Raw genomic sequence first — 24713 nt, 5'->3', positions numbered from 1 at the left:
GGCTGTTGGATGCAGAGAAACGGCTTGGATTATTTGCAGGACCTGGGCGATCGAATCTGGACTGTGGCACGTATGAAGTGGATTTAGCGGAGTCAGGGGCTACCCGGGGGCTGGTGGTATTTTGTACTGACGGACAAGAGTGAGACTGGTGGTCGAGGGATCTACAAATGGCACAAGTGATGTTGCGGCAGCCGAGAAAAACTCTATTATATAATTCGAAGTCCAGTGCTCCCCAGTAAGGGCACTGGTTCCAGTGGGTGACTCTCGTGGCGCATTTGGCGGAAAATAATTTGTGGTAAGTGTAAAAATGACTGCTGCCGAATGACAATGAGAACTCAGAAATTATGGAAAGGTAGTCGTTAAGTTCTTTACGCCTGTTTGGAAACACGGAGCAAATTATTTCTGTATATTTATTAAAGGCTATGACGAATTCTGTGAAAGAGAGGATGCGATTGGAGTTGGAAGACGAGTCTTTAAGGACGACGGAGAAAGCGCCACAGTCCAGAGAGCGATGGCTGTCTTTCTTTGGAAAGGGAGAGAGGAGGGACGCCAGGTCCACGTCCATACCTGAAAGGATTTGAGAGCGAAGTGAGTTGGAGACGGGTGGCGGGTCCATGGCAACGGCGTGGGCGGGCATTGCTAAAGGCACTGCTGTGAGAAGAGTGTAGGAAAAAGGACGGCTTAAGAGAGGTAAAACAGGGGCAGGCGCTGTTTGCGGAGGCAGCCTCACGCCAAGCGCTGCGCTCGGAAGAGAGAGATTTGTGGAGAGAGAAAAAGGGGGAGGAGCTAGAGAGTTACCCATCAGCGGGGGCAGCCTCACACTAGGGGGCGCTCCCGTGACGTTAGAGGAAAAGCCAGGTGGGAAATGAGAGGGAGTGAGAATTGGTGGGTTTTGAGCCTGATTTAGCAAAGCTGAAGAGGGAGGAAGATGAGGTTGGATAGGGAAAGCATTAGCGAAGAGAGTGGCAGAAGTGGGTGCGAGAGAGGGGTAGATTGCGGCTGGTGAGGTGTTTGGGGCGGAAATCGCACCGGCTGGGCTAGAGGGGGAGGGGCAGAGGGCTACTGCGGTGGGAGGCGGCGCATGCGCGGCGGCTGGAGACGGCGCATGCGCGGTAGCTGGAGGGGAAGCCCTCGAAGCGCTTGACGCTGGAGAAGGCCTTGGGTTTGCGAAAACACGCTGCGGATTCTTACGAGGGCGGCCGGGACCTTTTTTGGATGTTGTCTGGGTAACAGCTACAGGCGTCTGACCGGTTTGGGCACAGAGATAAAGCTCATAGAGTTGGGCTTTTGACATCCTTCTAGAGAACTCGATGTCGGCGGACGCGAGAGCGTGCCGCAGCCCGTTCACAGTCCATTTCTCTATTGCAGGGATTGGAGATGGTCTGGGCGGAGTCACAGAAGGAGAGGTACGAGGGTGTCTTGCTGGAGGCGGAGAGGGAAGATTTAAGCGGCGGCGCTTAGGTGAAACGGCAGCAGGACGCTGAGGAGGGCGTCCTCTTTTATCGAGGCTCTGCGAGGGAGCAGGGTTAGGGTTTGAAGGTCCTGGTGATGGCTCAACGACCGTTGATGATAAATCAGCGTCGGAGGAAAATTCTTCGTCGGAGGCGAAGAGCAGGAGTTGGTCTTTGGAGGACATTATTCCGGAAATGGGCGGGGCCTATGCCGGATGAATCGTCAATGTGAGGCGTGGAGATTAACTCGCTTAAATAGGCTCTCGAGATGATTGACAGGACTGAATGTTTTAGGCTCCTCCCGAACCTACGTTTAGAACTTCATTTTGGTTAAAATGTTTTGAAATATTGAGCAAACCGAGAAATGTTTAAGGTTTATTTGCATAAAATAAAACATTTAATGCAGTTTAGCTACAGAAAGAAACAATGTATATTGTCCAAATAGAGTAACTTAAACAAAATAAACTACTACTGATTCTAAAATGACCCAAAAACATGCATGCGCCGATTAGTAACTTGAACAAATTCTTGACACAGTTTCTTCACAGTTTTACATTCCCTCTCTTTGAACATGACAAACAGCCACAATGTTGAGTCGGGTTTGTGACATTGAAGAGCGCAGCCAGGTCTTCAGGCGTCTCAAGGCCCTGAAGCTTCTCTCTGCTTCGGCAGATGAGGCAGGGACAACGAGCAACAAAAGCAGAAGTGCCTCAACTTGACTGAAGAGACCACAGACCTCCGGAACCATGTTCCTCATGATTTCTGTCACTTCTGAGCAGGTTTTATAGGCGCTGCTGTTTTCTACAGTATGGTGCTTTGGCAGTCAACATTGTTGAGAGTTTTACGCTGAGTATTTTCGTGTTGTTGACTGGCCTACGCTATGACCATTTTTGATGCACCATTATTCAATATTTTTCCCGTCCTGCTGTAATGTTTTTTTAATCTGATCTTTTGTACCACTTTTCAACACAAACTGAAAACACGCCCCTGAAAATAATATAAGCATTCATTATAAGCCAACAGTATTAGCAGCGGGACAAAGTAACACGTTTTACTTTCATCCCAACAGGAACTCCTGACATTTACACCCAAATAACTTTTATTCTAAAAAACTCTGAAACTATAAGAAAAAATGACTGCTTTAGGAATTTACTTATCATGGTCAAAAACAGCTTTCTGGACCTACACACGCGAAACAGTGAGGAAATAACTCGATATTTGTCAACTCTGTCAAAGGTTGTGTGCTAAAGATGTTGTCATAGTTTGGAATGCAGTTTGGATTGACAGGTAATGGAATCGAAGAATCGATTCAACCACTCCATAGTGAGAGTCCAGAGTTGGAGTCAACTCCCAAAAACTCAAATTTAACACTGCTAGTTAGTGCTTTATATATAGTGAACATACGTGTCACGAAATAATGAAAATGTTTTCATACTGGACCCACGCATAGGCCTACTGCTAAATGTACTGCTTTAACAGTTAAGAAGTGGGTACTTCATTTAATTTAGTCACGATACGCAATTTCTGATGCTGAGTGTGTTTCACTTTCTGGGCCGTATAATGTTGGACCCAGCATGTGACCAAACATTTACCTGCAAAACAAAACTATCTGGATTAACCTACATGCAACAAAATGTTTGTGTGTTTTCAACTGGATTTTGCTATCTAGAAAATAGTTTTATAAAAGTAATTCAAAAATATTCAGTGTCTGACACATTATTGTCTGTTTGTCACCTTAACCTCTTATTTCACTCACCCTCTTACCTTGTTTTTTTAACTGACTTTATAAAATAAAACTATTTATTAAAATAAATGAAACATATAGTGTAATGCCAAATGTATGGAAGCCCGTTTCCGCCATGTTGTAAAAAATAAATTAAATTCTGACTTTGCATCTCAGAATTCTGACTTTGTATCTCAAAATTCTGACTTTACATCTCAGAATTGTGACTTTGTATCTCAGAATTGTGACTTTGTATCTCAGAATTTTGAGATACAAAGTCAGAATTTAATTTATTTTTTTACAACATGGCGGAAACGGGCTTCCATACATTTGGCATTACATATTTAAAATTATTTCATAGCCTAAACCTACACCAATCTTGACAAACTATATACCATTGGAAAGCTCTAAGAATGTAGTTTTTATATTTCAATGGCATTTTGAAAAAAAAATGATGTAGTTGGAGTTATTTTCTAAAATGTCGCAGGCCAACAGGTGGGCCCAAGGTGTTATTACATATTTATTTGTAAATATCCTATTAACCTGAAATAACCTTGACAAACTATAAATTGTTGGAAAGCTCAGGGAATGTAGTTTTCATATTTATAGGCCATTTGATGATGGAAATTTTGTAGCGACAGTCATTTTGTTAATTGTCACTGACCTCGTAGGAGTACATATGAATTCGTATATATATATATATATATATATATATATATATATATTCATAATTCTAATATTCTTCAAAATGAATCTATGAATTTTCAAAAATCTTGACAACCTATATATCGTTGGAAAGCTCTAAGAATGTAGTTTCAAAACCTTTTTGCATTAAAAACAATGCATAGACAGTAATTTGTGACAAGATAATGCAACAAACGGCTGACACCTAGTGGCCTTGGTTGGTAAAACCACTAAAAGTGTGACAGAAACATCATTTTTTGTTATTTTAACTTGAAATTTGGTTCAGAACTAGTTGAGACTTGTGTCTTTATTGTTGTGGTGTTTTGAGAGTAAAATATTTTAATTTTTATATACATTTGATTAGAGAGTATATACTTTGTTGCATTATTTTTACTATTTCAAATAAATTTAAACGGGTATAACTATATTTTTATTCAATATTCACACCTTCAAACACTTCAGTGTAAAACTATAAATTATCTTCTTTAATGCTGAGTGTCCAGAGCTTATTGCTACTCATAGATGGTCAATGCACTCTTATATTGCTTTTCTATATAAAGTTTAAAATGATAAAGAAATTCTATTTTTCCAGAAACATTTATTTGAGCTGAATCTGATTTAAACAGCAAATGATAATTTTTGTGTCTTGTGATGCAGATCAAACACGAAACAATGATATCCATTTTAAGGCCTTGCTGTTTTTATTCATGTTTTCCTTCCTACAACAGCAAATTACAGAGGCAGTATTGAAAATAAAAGTTTTATCTTTTCTTCCTCATCTTCTGGTAAAAAAAATCAGCACAAAATTTGAACGACAGTACAAAAACGAAAAGATAATCAGTCAGGTAAATGGGAACTTTACTATAGGAAATCTGTATACCTTTTTCAATAATGAAAACATCTCGATAATCGATCATTTCAGAATCATATTACATATCCTGAAACTATTTAAAAAATGAACACTGTCTTTTTTATTTCCATTTTCTTTTTTACAAATGAATGCTATAAACACAAACTTCATCAAATATATCGATCAGTGCAACATTGTTTCTTTTTAGTTTATGCTACAGTATGCTTTCTCACAGAATCCCGACTGACGCCGGCCCCCTTTATCCTTTCAACTGACACACATGTAGCATCGACACTTGGATTCAGAATCTACCGGAAAGAAATGAAAAATGTGTTCGGCACAGTATACAACACAGTACATGAACATACCAAGAAACCTGTAGAAAACATTAGTATTGTCAGCAGTGAAGCCCTGTTATTGGTTAAACTACATGTGTAAGCCATTGCTAAAGTACAGATTCGACAGTCCGTTCTCTTCTGAATCAAAGCTGTTGTGTATGATGGTTGTGAATGATGAAACCAGTATTATAAACATTGCAATAAATTAGCTTGACCCCTTTCCAAAATCCAAATCGCCTTCGTGAGAGTATAGTTTGTGATTGGACCCTGCGGTTTGAAGCAACAGTCCTTTGGTACAGACACAAGGCCACAATGACAAAAATGACATCACTCAACCAGCATTCATGATGGGATGTGCTCGTGAATAGTTCATGATGTGCTAAAAACATTTTCAGCGGATATGACTTAAATAGCACCACTCTTAAAATGTCAGTTTCCCCCTGATAAGAGAGTTTTATTCAAGTTGGTTGACGGACGACATGCATTCAAGCTCGACGGATGATAAAATATGCACTTTGAGGCAGATGAAATATTTGGGGGTCATTCATATCAAATCAAAGCAATGTCGATGGGTCTCATTTTCCTTTTTTTGGTATGCGGGACATACAGACATTCTGAGTGTGATTATCTTATAGTTGTGCATGACGGATGTCCACCCATAAATGTGAATGCAATGTTTTCTCATATTCCCGTGTCCAAAAATCGCATGGCGGAGTGTGTATGAGAGCATAAGATGCCGTTCCCATCCTAAAACAGGACGTGAATGTGCACTAGATTTGTATTGACACCTGTATTCAACAAGAGCTGCATCTTTTGGGAACGTAGCAAAAATAACAGGACGAAATAAAGCGCACGATTTTCACTTTCACAAAACAGTCAGACGATTGTATTTACAACATACAACCCAAGAAAAAGGGATACTGCAGCTTCTTTTTTTGTCCTTTTACTCGTTTCTTTGAAAAGGGCAATAAAATATATTAAAACTTATGTACAATATGCAGGATTTGAACATTTAAAGCGCTATGAATTACTGTGTTTGTTTTGCAGATTTGACCGACAACCTGTTTTGAGAACCGAAGGGTTAAAAACATCAAAAAATAAAATCAACAGAAAAGGCCAAAAAAGATGTACCAAAGGCACTGACTGAACCATACCCAGAATGCAACAGGGCTGGATGACATTCCACCCCCTTGTGATCCCTTCCCTATCGTGGGGTTAGCCATATATGGTTCATTTTGGGGTTTTTACACATCTCCTTAAAGCGCAAAAAATAAAATAAAAATAATTGATTTTTCCTCTTAGAAAAAACGATAAATACTTTATAACATTATTATATATTGGTCTCAAAACCAGCATCCGATTGTAAAAATGATCAACTGAAAATAATACAAAACAATAAAATAAAAAATTAAATCAATAAATTTCAATCATCTGTACATATGTTTCATTTTTGACTTTTTCTTTGAAATCCTCGTATTCAATGTTTTGTACACAGTGTCCCCTACTGGTAGGTTCCGTTCACTGCAGCTCCTGAGAAAAGCATGGCTCAGTCCCAGACCCCAACCCATTGGTTCCCTGAACCACAGAGCCTTGTCCTCCTCCCAAACGGGTGGCATCGGCAGTCCGTTTAGCCCCGCCCTCCCTGAGGAGAGGTTCCCTCTCATTGGTTAGCGCTTTACGCTTCTGAGTACGAGTTGTGTGGGTTGAGCTTGTCCTTCTTTAACTTGACACCGTCCACCAGCTCAAAGTTATAGTTTTCCAGGGCGGATAAGTTCCTGTCGGACATGCTGCTGTGGGAGCAGGCGCAGTAGAGAACCACGCCGCATATGGCGCCGAGAAAGACACCCAGCGCGCTCATAGCGATGATGGTGATGAGTATGGGGTCCAGCGTCTTCAGCATGTTCCCCGCTCCGCCAATCTCATGGTTTTCTGCTCCGTCGATCTCAGGGTTTTCCACAATCTCAGGGAAATCCGTGTCCACAACTAAACAGAGAAGATGGGAAATAAACCATGAGTTGCGTGTTAATTGTGTGACCCTACATTTAATTAGATGCAGAGAGTTTAAGATGGGACTTACTGATTTCATTAAAGTTGTCTTCAGGTAGTATTGGCTCTGCTGGGACATCTGGGTCTAAAACAGTCAGTGAACATGCACAGTCATTATTATTATGCCTCAGGTATAACCTAGTGATGCTGTAATAATTTACATATTATGTGCATCTGGTTGACTTACCCTTACAGTCATCCATGTTAAGATTGTCTAAGATTTTGATGTCGTCCACTGCGATGTCTCCCCAGCTTTTCCTCTCCACAACACTTTCAATGACCACCTTAAACATTGACAAAAACTATTTTATCTAATATTCAAGAACATATTTCATGTTTATTGGGACCAATAAAAGGCAGGGTGTCCAAAACAGACATACCTGATAGGGTTTATTAGAATGCGGTATCATCACTCGCCCCTCCCTCCAACGGTTGCCTTGGTGACCACTGACGGTCCATAGCAGGACATCAGCCGTGCCCTGAGCTCTCTCTCTACGCTGCTTAATGTGCAGCGTGCCGATGCGTGAGCCAAACATGTGGTACCAGAAGGACAAGCACAGATCCGAGTGCTGGCCGGACACAGACGGACTCACTAACCGAGCCACTTCTGTCTCTTGTGCACCTGTGGCCAGCGTGTAGATGAAGTTTCCCGATCCGCCTTAGAGGAGAGAGTAAATGTGAGGCGTTGAAGTGTGGAAATGTTACGCTTGATATCAGCAAAGCTAATGATGCAGGATGTTTTTCTCACTTGTGTGGTCCATGTTGGGCCCGGTGTTTAGAGTTGGGGTTCCACTGGATTGAATCTGCCACCTGAACCCAGTGTCATCTGATATCCAGCCGCAGAATGAAGGATCACTGGCCCAGCCGAAATCACAGGCAAACAACAAGAAGTCTGTAGAGAGATGACATACAGTGCAGTTAAGAATAGTGTCTCACTTTTACATTACATAAATGGAGTATTTTGAAACTGTTGCCACCAGTCTGTGATAGATTTGACCACAAACATGGTCTAATATGGTCTCCGCTGGTGAATGTCTATATACTTTATGTCTGTAACTATAGTATTCTGAATGCTAAATGCATATTTCTCAATAGAAAGGCTTTTAAAATGAATAGTATATGTTACGCAATATTTTCCGGTGGCCTTTAAAGGAAAACACCACCGTTTTTCAATATTTTATGAAGTTCTTACCTCAACTTAGACAAATTAAATTTTTTTTCAATGCGTGCATTTAATCTTTGTACAGCGCGTTGTAAATGTGTTAGCATTTAGCCTAGCCCCATTCATTCCTTAGGATCCAAACAGGGATTAATTTACAAGCCACCAAACACTTCAATTTTTTCCCTATTTAAAGACCGTTACATGAGTAGTTACATTAGTAAGTATGGTGGCACAAAATTAAACGTGGCGATTTTTAAGTGGATAAAAAATGAGAACTATATTGTATGGCGGAAGAACACTTAGTTTGCAGCACTTCAACCTCGGCGCACAGTAACATCATCACTCCTGACTACTCCTAGACTACTTGTTTTGTGCAACCATACTTACTCGTGTAACTACTCGTAACAGTCTTTAAATAGGGAAAACTTGGAAGTGTTTTCAAATGCATTCCTGTTTGGATCCTAAGGAATGAATGGGACTAGGCTATATGCTAACACATTCACGACGCGCTGTAAAAAGATTAAGTGCACGCATTGAATAAAGATAGGTATGTATTCATTTGTCCAAGTTGAGGTAAGAACATAGTAAAATATTGAAAAACGGTGGTGTTGTCCTTTAAACCATGAAATGAGCTGTGTAGATGTTTAGCGACATCTAGTGGTGAAATTTTGAATTGCAACCACCGGCTCAGACCACAGGTCACCCCTCCCTTTTGAAATGCATAGAGAAGCTACGGTAGTTCCCACATGACAAACACATCATCATCTGAGACAACGTATAGGGACAAATGCACTCTGAGCACAGTTTGTCCATTTAGGGCTACTGTAGAAACTTGGTGACGACTTCAATGTAAGGGGACCTGCGGTGTATGTAGATAAAAACGGCTCATTCTAAGGTAATAAAAACAATACAGTATGTATTGTCTTTATACACCACTGATAATATAGTTCTGTATATTATATTGCATTTCTGTCAAGAGATCCTTTAAGAGAAAGTTACACAGTGCACATTTAAAAACAGCATCATCTGACCTAAGTGCTGTACAATAAAACACAATAACAGTTCAAGAACAAAACTTTACTTGTACTAAAAAAGCCAGTAAAAAGAGATGATCAGTTTTTAAAACATGATAGTAAAAGTGATAATATCAGAGAAAAATGGTACAAAAGCCCTCAACTGGTATGGTACCCTTAAAATAGGTCCTATTAGGTACTATTTAAACCAATATGTACCTTTGAGGTACTACTATGCAGTTTTTATGTAAAAAAGGGTTAAACCCAGGTGACAGTTTTTGTACCTTTTTCTAAATAAGCAAATTTCAAATGCTTCTTTGCAAACCCCTATATTATAAGCATTGCAATGCCCACTGGGTGGCAATAGAGAGTTACTTTACAAAAGTAAAATCTATATGGACTTGTGCCAAACGCACAGAGAAGTATTTATCATACTGTATATATATATATATATATATATATATATATATATATATATGCAAATTTGAGGTCTTAAGAAAAAAAACGCAAGTAGAAACAGTAAAGTTTTTAAATTGAGACTGATGTAAAAGAAATGAGGTAAGATTTAACCACGTTATACTGAGTGAGAGACAGCGAGAGAGAGAGAGAAGACGAGAAGCAGAGTATATTGAGACGGACAGAGAGGCAGAAGCACATCTAGGATGTCAGCTACACCCGCGCCTGCTCAGCCTCGCCGCTGCTTCTCCAGACAGTTTAATAAAGCCGAGGGCTCCGCTCCTTTAATAATTCCAGAATTCTCCGAGAGTTTCCGAGGGTGAACACACGGAGGAAAGAATTTCCCATTAAAAGCCGCAGCTCAGGCACTCGGCCACTGCTGCACCAAAAAATGCCGGTTTCCAATTAAAACCTACTTTTTTCTTTTCCATCTTTTAATGTTTTGGGTATATTGCATCGAAAGACATCACATGGATACGTTTACCCGCAATCCAGGACGTTTTACCAGCTCAAAATGCTTACCATAGCAATGAAACCACTTTCATTAATAGAGACTCAATGCTAACCAGATATGACCACACACAAGGTCACATGCATATTAGGACCTCCATTCTATTCAGTTATTTTGATGGTGTGATGAGACGGAGTCAGGAACACACACGCATGCTGACTAATTAGGGAAGGTCAGTTAAGGGGCATTTCTCATTTGCTCATTAGTGAGCAGTCTTGAATGGCTAAGCATTCATTATGCTGAGTGTGCAAATTAAAATGGCCCTTAATGAGAACACTTCAAAAACAGATTACATGCTCATTTTTTAGTTTACCCCAATTTCAATCAAATTTCCTCAACATCAGACAAATAAAGGAAAATAAATAAGCGGTGTTGTTTCTATAAGATGAAGTGCATAATTCTTTCCATTATAGAAATTGAGTGAAATGATGACAGATTGTTGCCAGATTGTAAATTCAGTCGCTTAGAAAATCAAACATTGCTTAAAGTGTAATATACAGAAATTTGTTTAATTGAACAAATTTCCTGCAAAAACTGTTAATGATTGTTTGTAAAACAGGTTTCCTAAACAATCCCACCAGCCATTGCACCCCACCCCTAATTTTTCACTGTTTGGACACATCAAGTCTCACCCAACTGACGCTGCTGACGTTAAACACTGTAAAGATGACGCACTAAACAACTGATGTTTTAAAAGTGAACTCATGAATGGCGTACTTATAGGTACACTCCTGAAATACATGACTGAAATGTTAAAGGATTAGTCCAAAAAAAAAAATCCAGATAATTTACTCACCACCATGTCATCCAAAATGTTGATGTCTTTCTTTGTTCAGTCGAGAAGAATTTATGTTTTTTGAGGAAAATTCCAGGATTTTTGCTCATTTTAATGGACTTTAATGGACCCCAACACTTAACAGTTTTAATGCAGTTTCAACAGAGTTTCAAAGGACTCTAAATAATCCCAAACGGGCCATAAGGGTCTTATCTAGCGAAACGATTGTCATTTTTGGCAAGAAAAAAAGCACTTTTAAACCACAACTTCTCGTCTATCTCCGGTCCTGTGACGTGCCAGCGCGACCTCACGTATATGTGTAATGCCGTGGAAAGGTCACGTGTTACATATATGAAACGCACATTTGCGGACCATTTTAAACAAAAAACTGACACAAATACATTAATTAGTGTCATTCCACTTATAACAACGTCAGAACTGTCCTCTTTCTCCACACTTGTAAACACTGGCCGTAATTTCGATACGTCATCCGTGACCTCTTGACGTGATGATGTATTGCATGAGGTCGCGCTGGCGCGTCACAGGACCAGAGGAAGACGAGAAGTTGTGGTTTAAAAGTGCATATTTTTCTTTTTCTTGCCAAAAAAGAAATTGTTTCTCTAGATAAGACCCTTATGCCTCATTTGGGATCGTTTAGAGTCCTTTGAAACTGCAATTTTAAACTGCATTAAAACTGTTAAGTGTTGGGGTCCATTAAAGTTCATTAAAATAAGAAAAATTCTAGAATGTTTTTCTAAAAAAACATAATTTCTTCTCGACTGAACAAAGAAAGACATCAACATTTTGGATATGGTGGTGAGTAAATTATCTGGATATTTTTAAGAAAATAGACTAACCCTTTAACAATAATCTTTAAAATCATTTAATCTTCAGGTGTATGGTTTAATGCTTAAAATGACTATCATAGACAAAAATATAGCTGTGCCAAACAGATTAATTTCTGTTATTAGAATATATATATTATAATTTAAATAGATGACTTTAAGAAGCTTTTTGATAAAATGACACAAATACTGTTTTGCAATTTCTAGGCAAATGATCACTGCACTTCAGATGATAAAATATAACAGAATTTTTATTTATTTTGCATGATTTTAGTCACAACATAATTCCCACAGTTTCTTTTGGGTTATGTCATAGTTTGTATGATTGTATTATTATTCTAATGTGAAAAAAATATATAAATAAAGTTTTGAGTGTTTTACCCTACAAAACCATACTTGTGTGTCATTTCATGAATAAAGCTTCTTGAAGTTTCACCTTAGGATACATTTTTAAGAATATTCACATTTCACATTTAATCTGGCCTCTTATTGGTTGCTTTTTCTTCAATATATAAGTCATTTATTTTATAAATATTTTTTTTAAATAAAATTTTTGTTTTAACAGAAATTAATCTGTTTGGCACAGTTATATTTTGTCTACAAAAGTAATTTCAAGCATTTAGCACATGCATACACCTTCAGACTAAATTTTTTTTAAGATCATAGTCAACATTTCGGTCAATTGTTTCAAAACTTTTGACCGGCAGTGTATATCTGCACTCCAAACTGCAGAAAGTATTTTATTTATATGTTTATTTATAAAAAAAGCATATATGGCTATATTCATGGTGAAAACCGGTTAATCGATATACAAGTTGTAAAAGATCAATGTTTTTGGCCTGTGGGAGGTAACCTGGAGTAACCACACACTGACACAGGGAGAACATTCAAACCCCACACAGAAAGACTTCTTGAACCAGCCAAGGCTTAAACCAGGAACCTACAGTACTTGCTCTTAAGCTATAGTGCTACCCACTGAGCCACTGTGCCACCCAGAAAGTTAACGTCATGTTAAAACAAACAACAAACTACTTTTAAGAGAGAGTTTGCATTAGGAAATCCATAATAATTAAAAACATTACACTTAGTGAGTGCACAGAGAAGGTAAATAATATTAGTAAATACCTTTCTCACCTGGAACGGTGCTCAACTCTGTAGTCGTCTTTGGCACAGTGATCCCACCTGTAGTGTGGATATATTGAAGCTTATTAGATGAAAGTTAAAATCGGATACTAGGGACTGGTTTATTCTGGAAATTATTAAGAGGCACAGATCTGACTGTGCAAATTCTCCGCCTTGGCATTTTTTAAATTAGCTTTGTGAGATGAGACATAAAAAGTACAGTCTATGTAAAAAAGTTTACTTTAAAATTTAGCAGAGGGGATTGTAATTTTGTGCAACACGCACTCTGTGAGACTGCACTGAAGTGAACGCTGAAGAGATTAAAGGCAGGATTGAGATATTAGTGTTAGTATTAGGAGCTGGAGAGCACAGCTTTTGTAGTCAAATAGCTGCAAGGTGGAGATCAAGGCTTGGTGTAATGGTTAAGTACTCATGGCTGTGTTTGAACAGAATACTAGTACATCCTCTGGACTATATGCTGTTCTCTAAACTTGTTTTCAGAAATATACAATATGTGATATTATAGTATGAATTATATAAAGATTATTAACAGTACCATGCTATATTGTCACAAGAATCATTGCATGCAAATTTAACACAACTGGCCTAGAAAAATATTAAGAGTAGTATGGTCATATGCAATGTTTGCATACGTGCATACTGCATGCTACCTAGTACCTACTAAACAATATATACTGCATATTTACAGTATGCAGAATATGCAGCAGTATATTTGCAACAATCATCATTTTACATTGTTGTTACTTCACCTTGCTACATTGCATGTTTGCATCAAGTCCATTTCTATATATGGCTAACCATAGTTAGGATTGTGCTTGATATTGTTTGTCTTTAACTCTCATTGGAGTTCAAGTGTAGCGTATTTGGCAAATGTAGCAGGTTAATGTGGATATAAGTTGCATGCAGAAGATCTTCATACTGTGCACAGTATACATACTACATTTTTAGTACGAGTAGGCTACTGTAGACAGTATGCTACCCTGAACATGCCCAGAGGTAAGTGCCGTTGTGGGGGCAGATAAGATTAGCATGACTGGCATTGCGTAGGCATACCAAGAAAGACTAGAAGAGCTGTTATTCGCAGAAGCAAGGGAGAAAAAATGGTCTAGTGGGGATCAGGATAGTGTAATTAGCATAGCAGAAGGTGCAAGGTGCAGAAAGGAAGGGTGCAGTCTCTGCAGGCGAGTGTTAGCACCTGTCTGGTCGTAGTCATCACCTGTTCCACTGTGGCAGTTGGCCTGGTCATCATCACACTCATCTGAAGGAGAGGTGGAGGGAGCGGGGGTACTGGGGGGCACTGTGGGCACTGTGAGAAAGATGAGGGAAAGAGAGGGAGAGAGAGAGAGAGAAAGAGAGAGAGGGATTGTACATTGAAAAATTAATTAATTATTGATCATTAATCATTAATAATATTTATAATACCAATGATTAAGTATTATTATTATTATTATTATTATTATTATTATCACTATTATTATCACAATTATTATTATTATCACTATTATTATTATCATCACTATTATTATTATTATTATCATCACTATTATTAGTATTAGTGTTATTATTATTATTAATAATATTAATATTAATATTGAAAATAATATTGATATTAATATTGATATTAACATTGATATTGAAAATAATATTGATATTAATATTGATATTAACATTAACATTAACATTAATATTAATATTAATATTAATATTGATATTAATATTAATATTAATAATATTGATATAATCACCATTATTATTGTTATTATTATTATTATCATTTATTGTGAATTTATGAATTATTCAAGTTAAAAGCTCTCTTATCAGATCATTTACATCTGGCTACTGGCTACAAAAGTCTGGTATATATCATAATAATAACCGATATCTAAATTAATATAATCATTGCACATAAAAATTAACAAAAAGCATGGTGATACTTCATGTACATGTCTAAAAATCTAGATACTGGTGCTGCCACAAATCATCTTAATAGTTCAACTCCTTGATATGGGCCTGTGCGTGACTCTGTGCCTGGGTTTGGCTATAGTTCTGTATGTTGCGCTCCACCCTGGGCCGGCACAGCGCGGTGTCCTATCATTATGCCCCTTTGGATGTGGCCTTTGCCTGCATCTGCCTGAAGCTTTGTGTTTACTCTCAGCTTGTAATGAGCCCCCTTTAGGCCTAGAGGGCTTTCCCGGGATAAAAAGGACGGAAAAATGCGAAGGGGTGGGAATGGGGGAAACGGGAGCTGTTGCGGAGGTTACGCGGGGGCAGTCCCTAAAGCCGAGGGGTCGAAGAAAGGTCTTTAGACGGCACTGTTGATTCCACACTCCTGCTAGGACTTAACATCCCGCTGTTAGGAGTGCGCACATGTGTGCGTGTGGGGTCACTTGTTTGATTGAGAGAGACGGAAAAGGACGCGGGTGCATGTGCTGGCATTTAAAGCGAAAACAAGCATTATCATCTAACCAAAGCTCCCGGTGGGATACTGGGGCTTATACAAGCAAGTCCCAGAAATCCAATATGTAAATCCACTTAACGCTGCCTCGACAGAACACACGCACCCCATCTGAGTTAAACTAATTCAGAGAGAAACAGGGAGAGGACATCGAGGACCTCTTCCTAATCCTTAAAGGCAGGTGGAGCAAAGATGATCTCCAGCTGTGAAGGGCCCTGTTATTTAGGAGTGTCACAGGGCCCTGCCTTTCTGGTAGGAGACATCCTTTGATGCTCCATCTGCGGGGCAACTAATTACGAAGAAAGCTAAGCCGTGCCCTGTCCGGTTCTCTTCAGTAGATAAAGTCCAAATTCAATCAAATAGCATCTGTTCTGTATACCACACGCTTGAGGATCCACAAGTGCCTTTTTAGATCAAAGAGCTATAATTTGGTTTGTCTTTCGCTTATAATACTTGGCTTTGGACAATATGTTTTTGGATTGCTGCGAGTGTCCATTATGTGTATGAATCAGCTTTCAGCGAGACGCTCTCAAATTACGCTACATTTGAACGTGAATCATTTACATGAATCATTTGAACGAACCAGTTAACTAAGTGAATCAGGTTTGACGATGATAAGAGACCGAATCAAAAACAGAGTTTGTGCGTAATACAAAACAACAAAAAAGCAATAAAAAGCAAAACTAAAAATTTTATCGAAAAAGTAACTTACTGGGGTACACTGTCAGAAAAAAGTCAAAATATGTACCCCAGCTGTCACTGGGGCTGCACCCTGTCAAAGAGTAAACATTTGCACCTCAAGAGTGCATATTAGTACCAATTGTATACATATCTGTATCTAATGGTACACATTAGGACATTTTTAAAGGATTTTGCCCAAGTGAGAGCTAGGGTACATATTTGATTTAATTATGCATTCTTATTGCCATTCCAGCATCATTTTTTCTAACAATGTAGAGCTAGCTATTTTGAGTTGAATTGGCACTAAAATAAAATAGGCAAGTTAGTAACCACTTCTTTATTATGCACAGCATGAGTGTGTGGTTATGTATTTAAGTACCGTATGTCAATGACTTTTTAACTTACCTTCCATTTCACAGCCCAAGATTTCCAATCGAAGTCCCATACCAACAGGAGTGGCTCTGTCTGGATACACTCTCAGATAGCGCGTCAATACCGGCTCCACGGTCCTCAGCGCTGGTGTGTCATAGTTCAAATTTCCCTCAAAGATCTGCCAAGATCAACAACAAGAGAGAAACATTAGTTATCGGTCGAGCAGTGAGAACGGAGTGAAAAATTGGAAGCTTTATTGGGGGAAGCTCAACGCCAGTCGGACAGAGAAAAGAGCTGTAATGAAAGAACAAGTGCGAGGACATGAAGAAAGCCTTCAACTTCTGACATTGTACAGCCAAGCCAAAAAGAAAAAGGCTGTGGGCTAACACTGTCGTCTGCAGCAGCAAGATACTCAGGCCTTCAAAGCATCCGCCTTTGACTTGCACTTCTGAAGACTTCCAAACCAGACACAAGGTACCACAGGGGACGGACAGATAAAAGACATTTAGATGGAAAGATAACCTGCCAGAGGTAACAAAGGTACAGGATAGAGAATTATGAAATAATGGCCATCAGCGCACACGTGTGTCTCCTTTTGTCCTCAGAATATATGGGTATAAATTTAGAGGTTTTGAAAATCAAATGATTTGATACCTGATGATTTGTGGGAGATGTGCTTGATTTCACAACCAATGAACAAATGTCAGTAAAAAGTACTTATTAATAATATTTATAATACCAATGATAATTTATTATTATCATTATCATTATCATTATTATTATTATTATTATTATTATCATTATTATTATTATTATTATTATTATTATTATTATTATTATCATCATTATCATTATTATTATCATCATCATAATTATTATTATTATTATCGATATCATTATTATTATTATCATTAATATTAATATTATTATTATCATTATCATTATTATTATTAGCATTATCATTATCATTATCATTATCATTATTATTATTATTATTATTATTATTATTATTATTAGTATTAACTTAACTAGTATTTTATTTATTATAGTAAATACTTTTATGCACTTTTTCCTTACATAATAAAATTATTACATCTCCGATCAATATTTTACATCCATTTATATATTTATTTATTTATTTGGTAAGTAGTTGAGAAATAAATAGTATAGTCTATAGTCATCTCATCCGCTTTGCATACGGTAGCAACCTTGATCACCCTGTTGGGGTTTCTTTTTATTATAATGATGTACATTATCCGGTGCATAATTTATAAAATGCTTTTTGAATTAAGACTGCCATTAGCTGTGTAATTATTAGTAATATTGTTGAATGTATTTGAAGGTCTCCTAATGTTAGTCTAATGATAATCTTTCATCGCTCTGTTCCTCTAATAGGGATGGGGCGGAATATATTATACAACCATTTTCAAACAATCACAAACATCTGAATAAACAAACAAAGGCTCATCTTGCATTTTATTGTGGTTAAAAAGTCATATTTCCCAAATTGAAAAACATTTTATCCTACCTTGGGTTTGTTGCCAGTGGCATCCATCACCATTTTCCAGTCAGAGACATTGTTAGTGTAGCCCAGTCGAAACTTCTTCATGAAGACCTTGTTTTCTCGATGTTTGCCTCCTTGGATGATCAAACCTCGCACCAGCTTCTCCTCACCCAGATCCACCTGCAACCACTCGTCCACATAGGCTTGAGGCTGTGGTAACAACGTCCACCCTGAGCGGCTAGTCAGCAGACGGGCGTTCTCCGGCACCCAGGTGCGCTCGGTGTGAGATGATACTGTGATCTGGGCATCTGTAATGAGGCCTGAGACCATTCCCAACATGCCTGAACATGGATACTCTGTTGAGGGATGGAGAAAGAATGGAAGACTGTTGTCAAACCTTGTCTGTGCTTTGGCCACACAAATGTAAGATTGTTTACAATGAAAAATATAGAAGAACTCAGAAAAGGAGTGAGAGAGAGAGAAAGTTGAGAACATATCCTAAAAATTCAGATATATTTGGTAGCTGTGATTGTATAATGAGATGGTAGCTGGTTTACTAAGCTGGCCAACGTAGACCAGCAATAAACTAAATAAGAAACAAGATAACCAGCTTAATCTGGTTAAAGATCACAGAAGATCAACCAGCTATTGACCAGATATAAGCCAGCTAGCATGCTTCACACATAGACACCATCTTAAAATGGATTTGCAAATAGTTTCAAACAATTATTTGGGAATAATCTGTAATTCCCAATACTAAAAAGGGTGCAGGCCAAAAATGGGCTTAACAAAAGTGGGGCAAAGACATTCACTGCACAGGAAAGATGGATCAAGGGCACAGTAAAGATTAAAAACCTCTTGCGCTCTTCTTTTCAGAACTGACCTTGTACATTAACTCGCCTGCCTGTTTTTCTCAAGCTATCTGCTGCAATTAAAACCATTCTCTGGTGCTTTACATTCATTTCTAAACGGTTTCTCATTTTTAATCCTCAAAACCACTCAACTTTCTCTTTATTTTTTCGCCCGTTTTCATATTCACCTTCTTAAAGCCTACCCTTCACACATTTTCATCCATCTTTATCTCTCCAAGCCCACTTCCTTTGTTCCAGTGTTGTAATACGATTTTCACGCTTTGCTTCTTTTCAGCAAAGGCAGGTTGAGTTTGGGCAAAATTATCGGATGCGTAGCGCCAACTGATTCACTGCCTGTATGTTGCCTGTCACGACTTTTGTACCTTCTCCGATGCTTGGGAATTTGTGACCTGTCAGCAATACTTTAATCTACAATCGGCATCCGTGAAGCAGGAAAGCGTCAGAGACAGTCTCATGCTCGTCGCAGATGGACCTAATGTCCCGTGAAATACCACAAGAACAGAGTTTTCATTCACAACGATGCCTTTGTACTGAAGGGAACTTCCTCTGCAGTTTGGGAAAAGAAAGTCCACTTGTCTGTGACCCCTTCATGAGTCCAAATGTGAGTTACTAGGCTCATAAAAATATTCGGGTCTTTATTTATTTCCACTGTTTGTTTGTGAGTACATGGTTGTTTTTCTTTTACCCTGCCACACATTTGGAAAATGTCTTTCTGATATAGGGTACTTACATTTTTTCAGGACCTCTTTAAAAAAGATCTGCACTGAGGTGGTTGGACCACAGTGGCCTGGAAGCAAACCAAGTTTATTTTCAATCCTCTGGCAGGCACCCTCATCAGGTCCTGTTTATGGATTTCAGATGTGATTTGGGGATGTTTGGTGAAAGCTCCTGGTGTGGTAGACCCTAACAGACACACCCTGAGGGTGGACAGGGTCACGTGCATTGCGTGTTTTATCTGATGGGTTGTTGTGGGTGCAGCGCATTCGGCATGGGCGGCCACACGCACCCAGATGGTTTTATTTACAAACAGCGGGAGGAAGTTTATTAATGGCTGTGTGGATGTGGACGAATATCAGAAGTGAACTTACGCAAGAAACAACTCCTAACTGCCAACATGCATCCTCGACTGTGGCTAGTGTCACTGGCCAATGGTAATAAACAACTATTAGTGTCCGGTAATAATGTCTGTGAACAGTGAAAGTACAGCGATTGGTTCAGATGGTAATACCCTTGTACATGTACCTTAAATCAATAATAAAACTTATTGAATTATCACAATGTGCTTATTGTAATATGACAAAATGATTTTAATAATTTAATAGTTTAAGTATAGTCTAAGTTTTAGCAAAGACACCAGCACACAAATGTTAGTGCTTGTGTGTGCTTTGACATTTGGAAACTGGTCAGCAATCAGAAACAATGAGAGCATATGCAGAGTTTGGGGAGGTTAGAGGGCACTGCCCCCCCCAACCAGCGGCAATTATGATTTTGTCTGAGTGAGAAATAAAAATATGACAATTTATAACCGCTTATGAATGTGATGATATTTTAAAGTTCATATTGATTTTACAATTTTAAAGCATTATAGTATTGCATATACCGGTAGTATATATCGCATTATTTAGCAAGTTGTCGCATATTGCATTTTTCTTAAATACCGTCCAGCCCTAACACATACCACGTTAATTCAGTTGGTTACCATATTGATATACTATCATATTCTTCAAGATACTACAAAGCATACCATGCATAGTGCATGAATGTCTGAATCCCATGAAACTACTACGGTACATGACTGAAGTACCAGGGTATTAGAATGGTATTTGTTTGCGAGTGAAACTATAGTGGATTCTTTAATCAGACGCCAGGCTTTGCCGCATCATCATAAGGGAGCCCGATGTACGCTGATGATGTCATGAGCAGGCCTCTGCTCTTGTGATGTGTTTAAAATGCGGTCTGTTTCCCCGTCCAAAACATGACTGCAACAGCTGCGCACCAGAGCCGCGGTGAACCGCGCACACACATGCGCAAATATACAACCAGGGCTAAATCTGTGTATGTGCACAGTCTCTAAAAATAAGTCCGTATGCATGTTGTGCATTAAGCTGATAGACGATGGCGAACACACGCTCTACTCCTACACATCAAGAAATGTACTCAGCGGGGAGGCGCTGATGATACGAATGCCTTTGCAATCACAGCTCTGTGGGGTGGAGCCAAGTCAAAACATGTAGATGAGTATGCAAATTAGACCAGGGACAGCTGGTGTGAGTGGATTTCGGCATATGTGATATGTGCATCTGTGAGAGTGTAAGAGAGTTGGAGAGGTTAGGGCTCAGGGGAGGAGGATAGAAGCAGAATTTGGATTGAAACGGAGAGGTCGGACGAGCAACAGTAGCGCACGCTGTGCACTGCATTCATTTTGAGTGAAGTACAGCCAAATATGAGGTTATATGAACACACGTTCCTTTTTGTTGGCGTGAACAGTCGCATATAACGCAACAGCTACTCTGAGCGCACGTCTTTCAGTCGCATGAATAAACACTTCTGTGCACGCCTGCCCCTAAAGCGTGCAGAACGTAAACCGTTTAATTTAGAGATCATGCTGGAGTGGAGTGTTGACAAAACAAGGCTTCCGTTTGGAGCATTCACATGAATGCAAACTAACACTCCACTTCTATACAAAATTTGTTAAAAATGAAAGCAAAGATCAAAGTTGGAAGGCAGAAATTAACCAGATTTAATACAAACCAACCTGAGATTTTGCATCCAAACACTTCAAAGCGCAAGGCGATGCCGGTCTCCCAGGAGTAGGGTCGAATACGGAGGTACCTTGTCAACGTGGGCTTGGGTAGCTTGGCTACAGCCACATCTGTAGGGTTGGTGTTCCCTTGGAAAACCTAGCAAATGAAGAAGAAACATACTTATTCGCACTGTTTTTCTTTAAAGGAACCACCATAAAGAGCCTCCAAGCCAACACTCTGCCTCAGAAACCGTAAGACATGACAGGAATGCGTTTAGATCAGCATCTTCAAACGTAAACGTTCATATAGAGACTGAACTGAATTAACTCTGGAGCCAACTGTGTAGCAAAACAAAAGCCACTTTATGATGTCAGAGTCTGGCTTACAACTTGCACTGAATCTTCTGGAAGATTCATTTCTACAATGGGCTCTGTTGTTGCTGAAAACAAATGTGGCAGACCTATGAACCAGCTATGAATTAGACAGTGTTAAGTCCACAGCGCTGATTCTTGCTGACAGCTAGCACATGTTCTCTGTAAAGGAAGGATTCAATGAATGAATTGGTACAGAGTAAGACAAATGAAACCAAAAGTGACCCCCAAACATCCTCAAAGCTCATCTTGTTTCACAGGTCAACATATAAAGGTCAACTGTGGCTTTGAAGTTTAAGGACCTTGAAGGTTCTCTCTTTCTCTTCCTTGATCTGCCTTTCACTTTCTAAGTGAGATGCAATGAGAGTGGATTATTTTTAATGACCTGCATCTGCTAAAAATCTTGTTTATTTGTATATTGAATATTGACAGAGGCACATATTTGATGGCATTTTCTGCATTAGTGGGTTCATACATTTACACTGTAACAATAAAAGTGCTAGAAAGGATTCTTCACAATGATACCATAGAAAACTAGAAAGAGCCTTCCTTCAATGCTTTGGCCATAATGCCCGGGCACACTCCTACTCTTTTTCGATGAACATCCTGGGATTTTTAATGACCACTGAAAGTCAGGACTCATCTGAAGGAGGGTGCTTTTTAGTGTCCCCCATCACTATGTATTAGGACACACACAGACAACAGGGTGAGCATCCCTTGATGATCTCACTAACATCTCTACCAGCAGCAACCTGGTTTTCCCAGGAGGTCTTCCATCCAAGTACTGACCAGGCTTAACCCTACTTAGCTTTAGTGGGCAACCAGTCTTGGGCTACAGGGTGATATACTGTAACTGCTGGCAAAACAGCGCTTTCTGCTCACACCCAAATAGTGGAATTTTGGACATTGAAACTTCACATTCTAGGCACACCTGCGACTTATATTACATCATATGTGCCCTTTAAGATGAGTTTAACACCCTTCAATCCTTAAGAGCACTGTTGCCAGTAGAAAAATAACTTTAATGCTTGACCTTTCACGTTTCTAAACTAAGAGGTCAAACTATAAGCTGTACAAGAAGGGCGTCCAGCACGTTGCTAAGCACCAGTCAGCATCCGTTCGATCCCAGAATCCACGCTGGTAATGTTGTCCCTGGACACTACTTTTCAAACATGTATGTCTGGACGGGAGTAGGCCTGTCACGATAACAAATTTTGCTAGGCGATAAATTGCCTCGGAATTTATCGCGATAGGCGGTAACATTGATGCTCCGGGACCATTATAATAATGCAGATACACCTTTTCAAAGATCTATAAACTTTTATTTCTAAACAATAAGTAATACTGGAACTGGAAGACATTTTAAATATCCACAAGAAATGAACAAAATAACAGGATGATTTCGTTTTAGGTGCATATGCATGTTTGTCGTGTTGCCACTTTTAAGTGCTACGTTATTACCACAAATGCGACATAACGGCTCGTTCAGGTTTAGTGGTTCACCTCGGTCATTAGGTTTAAATCCAAAGTACTCCCACACTGCAGCTGTAGCGTTTGGTTTTGAAACTTGGCTGTTTACACTTGGTATCAAGATGTGTTTTTGATCAGATCACAAGTGGACGAGAGAGACATATCACATTTACACCTGGTATTTAAATCCGTCTCTTTTGTCCACTTTCGACCGCTTCTGTCCTGAATACTGTGAGGGGACGGTCCGTGAGACGGTGGGCGAGTCTCTCCGCTGTCATTTGAACGCCAGCGGGAGTAATTATGAGTTTATATGGACGCAAACTAATATTATGTCGGAGTCCGCTGCTTGTTTAGCAAGTATACATGCTGCACAGTGTTTTGTACGTTTATATGTTAGAGCTTTCTCTGAATTTTCAGCGCAATTGATGAAATAAGATCGCGCAACTTTCACACGCTTGCAAAATGAAACTGCGGAGATCACCCGCTTTAGTTTATCAATGAAAGGCTAAAATAGCACTGTTCACCTTGTGTCAGAAAAGTCAGAAAAGACGTAAAACATTGTGATCCGATCGATAAAAACGCATGTTAATGACAAGTGTAAACAGCCTCTAGTAAATCCATCTTTTTCTCCAACTCTCGTCTTAACTAGTGTTTTCTCCTGCTACACTTCTCACGCGGCTCTCATCCTCCTCAGTACTCCTACTGTGATAGGCTACGCCAGGAGTCCCCCCTCCCCACACAGATCATGCGACTGACAAATGACTGACGAGGGTTCACTCCTTGTCACTCGTTGCACGGAGCGGTCATCCAGTCTCTTTGGTAGAGAGAGAGAGAGAGACAAGGAAAACAAACAAGCATGCAAATGTGAATTATCGCGGCCTAAAAAAATGATCGAACTCATTTTATTTACCGTGCGATTAATCGATTTATCGTTTATCGCGACAGGCCTAGACGGGAGACACATGATGAGCCATCCACTATCTTTAAATGTCACACCAGTGTGCAGCCGTAAAGTTCTAAGTAGTCAAAAGGATTTCCTTTGTGCAACAACCATGCAGTCGGACTGCTGTTTCAGCAATCTGTAAATGGGCCCTCACCTCACAAAAGCACTTTAGAGCCCGGCAGACAGAAACAAGGCACCACATCTTAAAAATGCAGGCTCTAAAAAGAGAACGGTGTACTTTAGTTGAGGGTCGGCTGAGAAATTGGACCTTTGGGTGTATTTAAGTTCGCTCTTTCTCTCGGGC

General features: G+C 39.2%; 1 protein-coding gene across 4 annotated transcripts in view; it reads right to left on the bottom strand.

The window, feature by feature from the left end:
- Positions 1 to 4536: 4536 nt before the first annotated feature.
- Positions 4537 to 24713, bottom strand: part of nrp1a (neuropilin 1a) — a 68271-nt gene continuing 48094 nt past the window's right edge. Inside the window, exons 8-17 of one of the 4 annotated variants that reach the window (XM_073813209.1) lie at positions 21637 to 21781; positions 18034 to 18365; positions 16539 to 16683; positions 14193 to 14303; positions 12980 to 13036; positions 7841 to 7984; positions 7473 to 7750; positions 7280 to 7376; positions 7124 to 7177; positions 4537 to 7029 (exon numbers count right to left, since the gene is read on the bottom strand). In XM_073813209.1, coding sequence (XP_073669310.1) covers positions 6722 to 7029; positions 7124 to 7177; positions 7280 to 7376; positions 7473 to 7750; positions 7841 to 7984; positions 12980 to 13036; positions 14193 to 14303; positions 16539 to 16683; positions 18034 to 18365; positions 21637 to 21781 — 1671 coding nt within the window. In that variant the 3' untranslated portion in view covers positions 4537 to 6721. The remainder of the gene's footprint in view (positions 7030 to 7123; positions 7178 to 7279; positions 7377 to 7472; positions 7751 to 7840; positions 7985 to 12979; positions 13037 to 14192; positions 14304 to 16538; positions 16684 to 18033; positions 18366 to 21636; positions 21782 to 24713) is intronic. The other 3 variants (XM_065294772.2, XM_065294774.2, XM_065294775.2) reach the window with 3 other exon arrangements.

This window comes from Paramisgurnus dabryanus, chromosome 22 (assembly GCF_030506205.2).
Source record: "Paramisgurnus dabryanus chromosome 22, PD_genome_1.1, whole genome shotgun sequence".
Classification (NCBI taxonomy): domain Eukaryota; kingdom Metazoa; phylum Chordata; class Actinopteri; order Cypriniformes; family Cobitidae; genus Paramisgurnus; species Paramisgurnus dabryanus.
The sequence above is the reverse complement of the archived record's forward strand: the minus strand, read 5'-3'. Positions and strand labels throughout refer to the sequence as shown.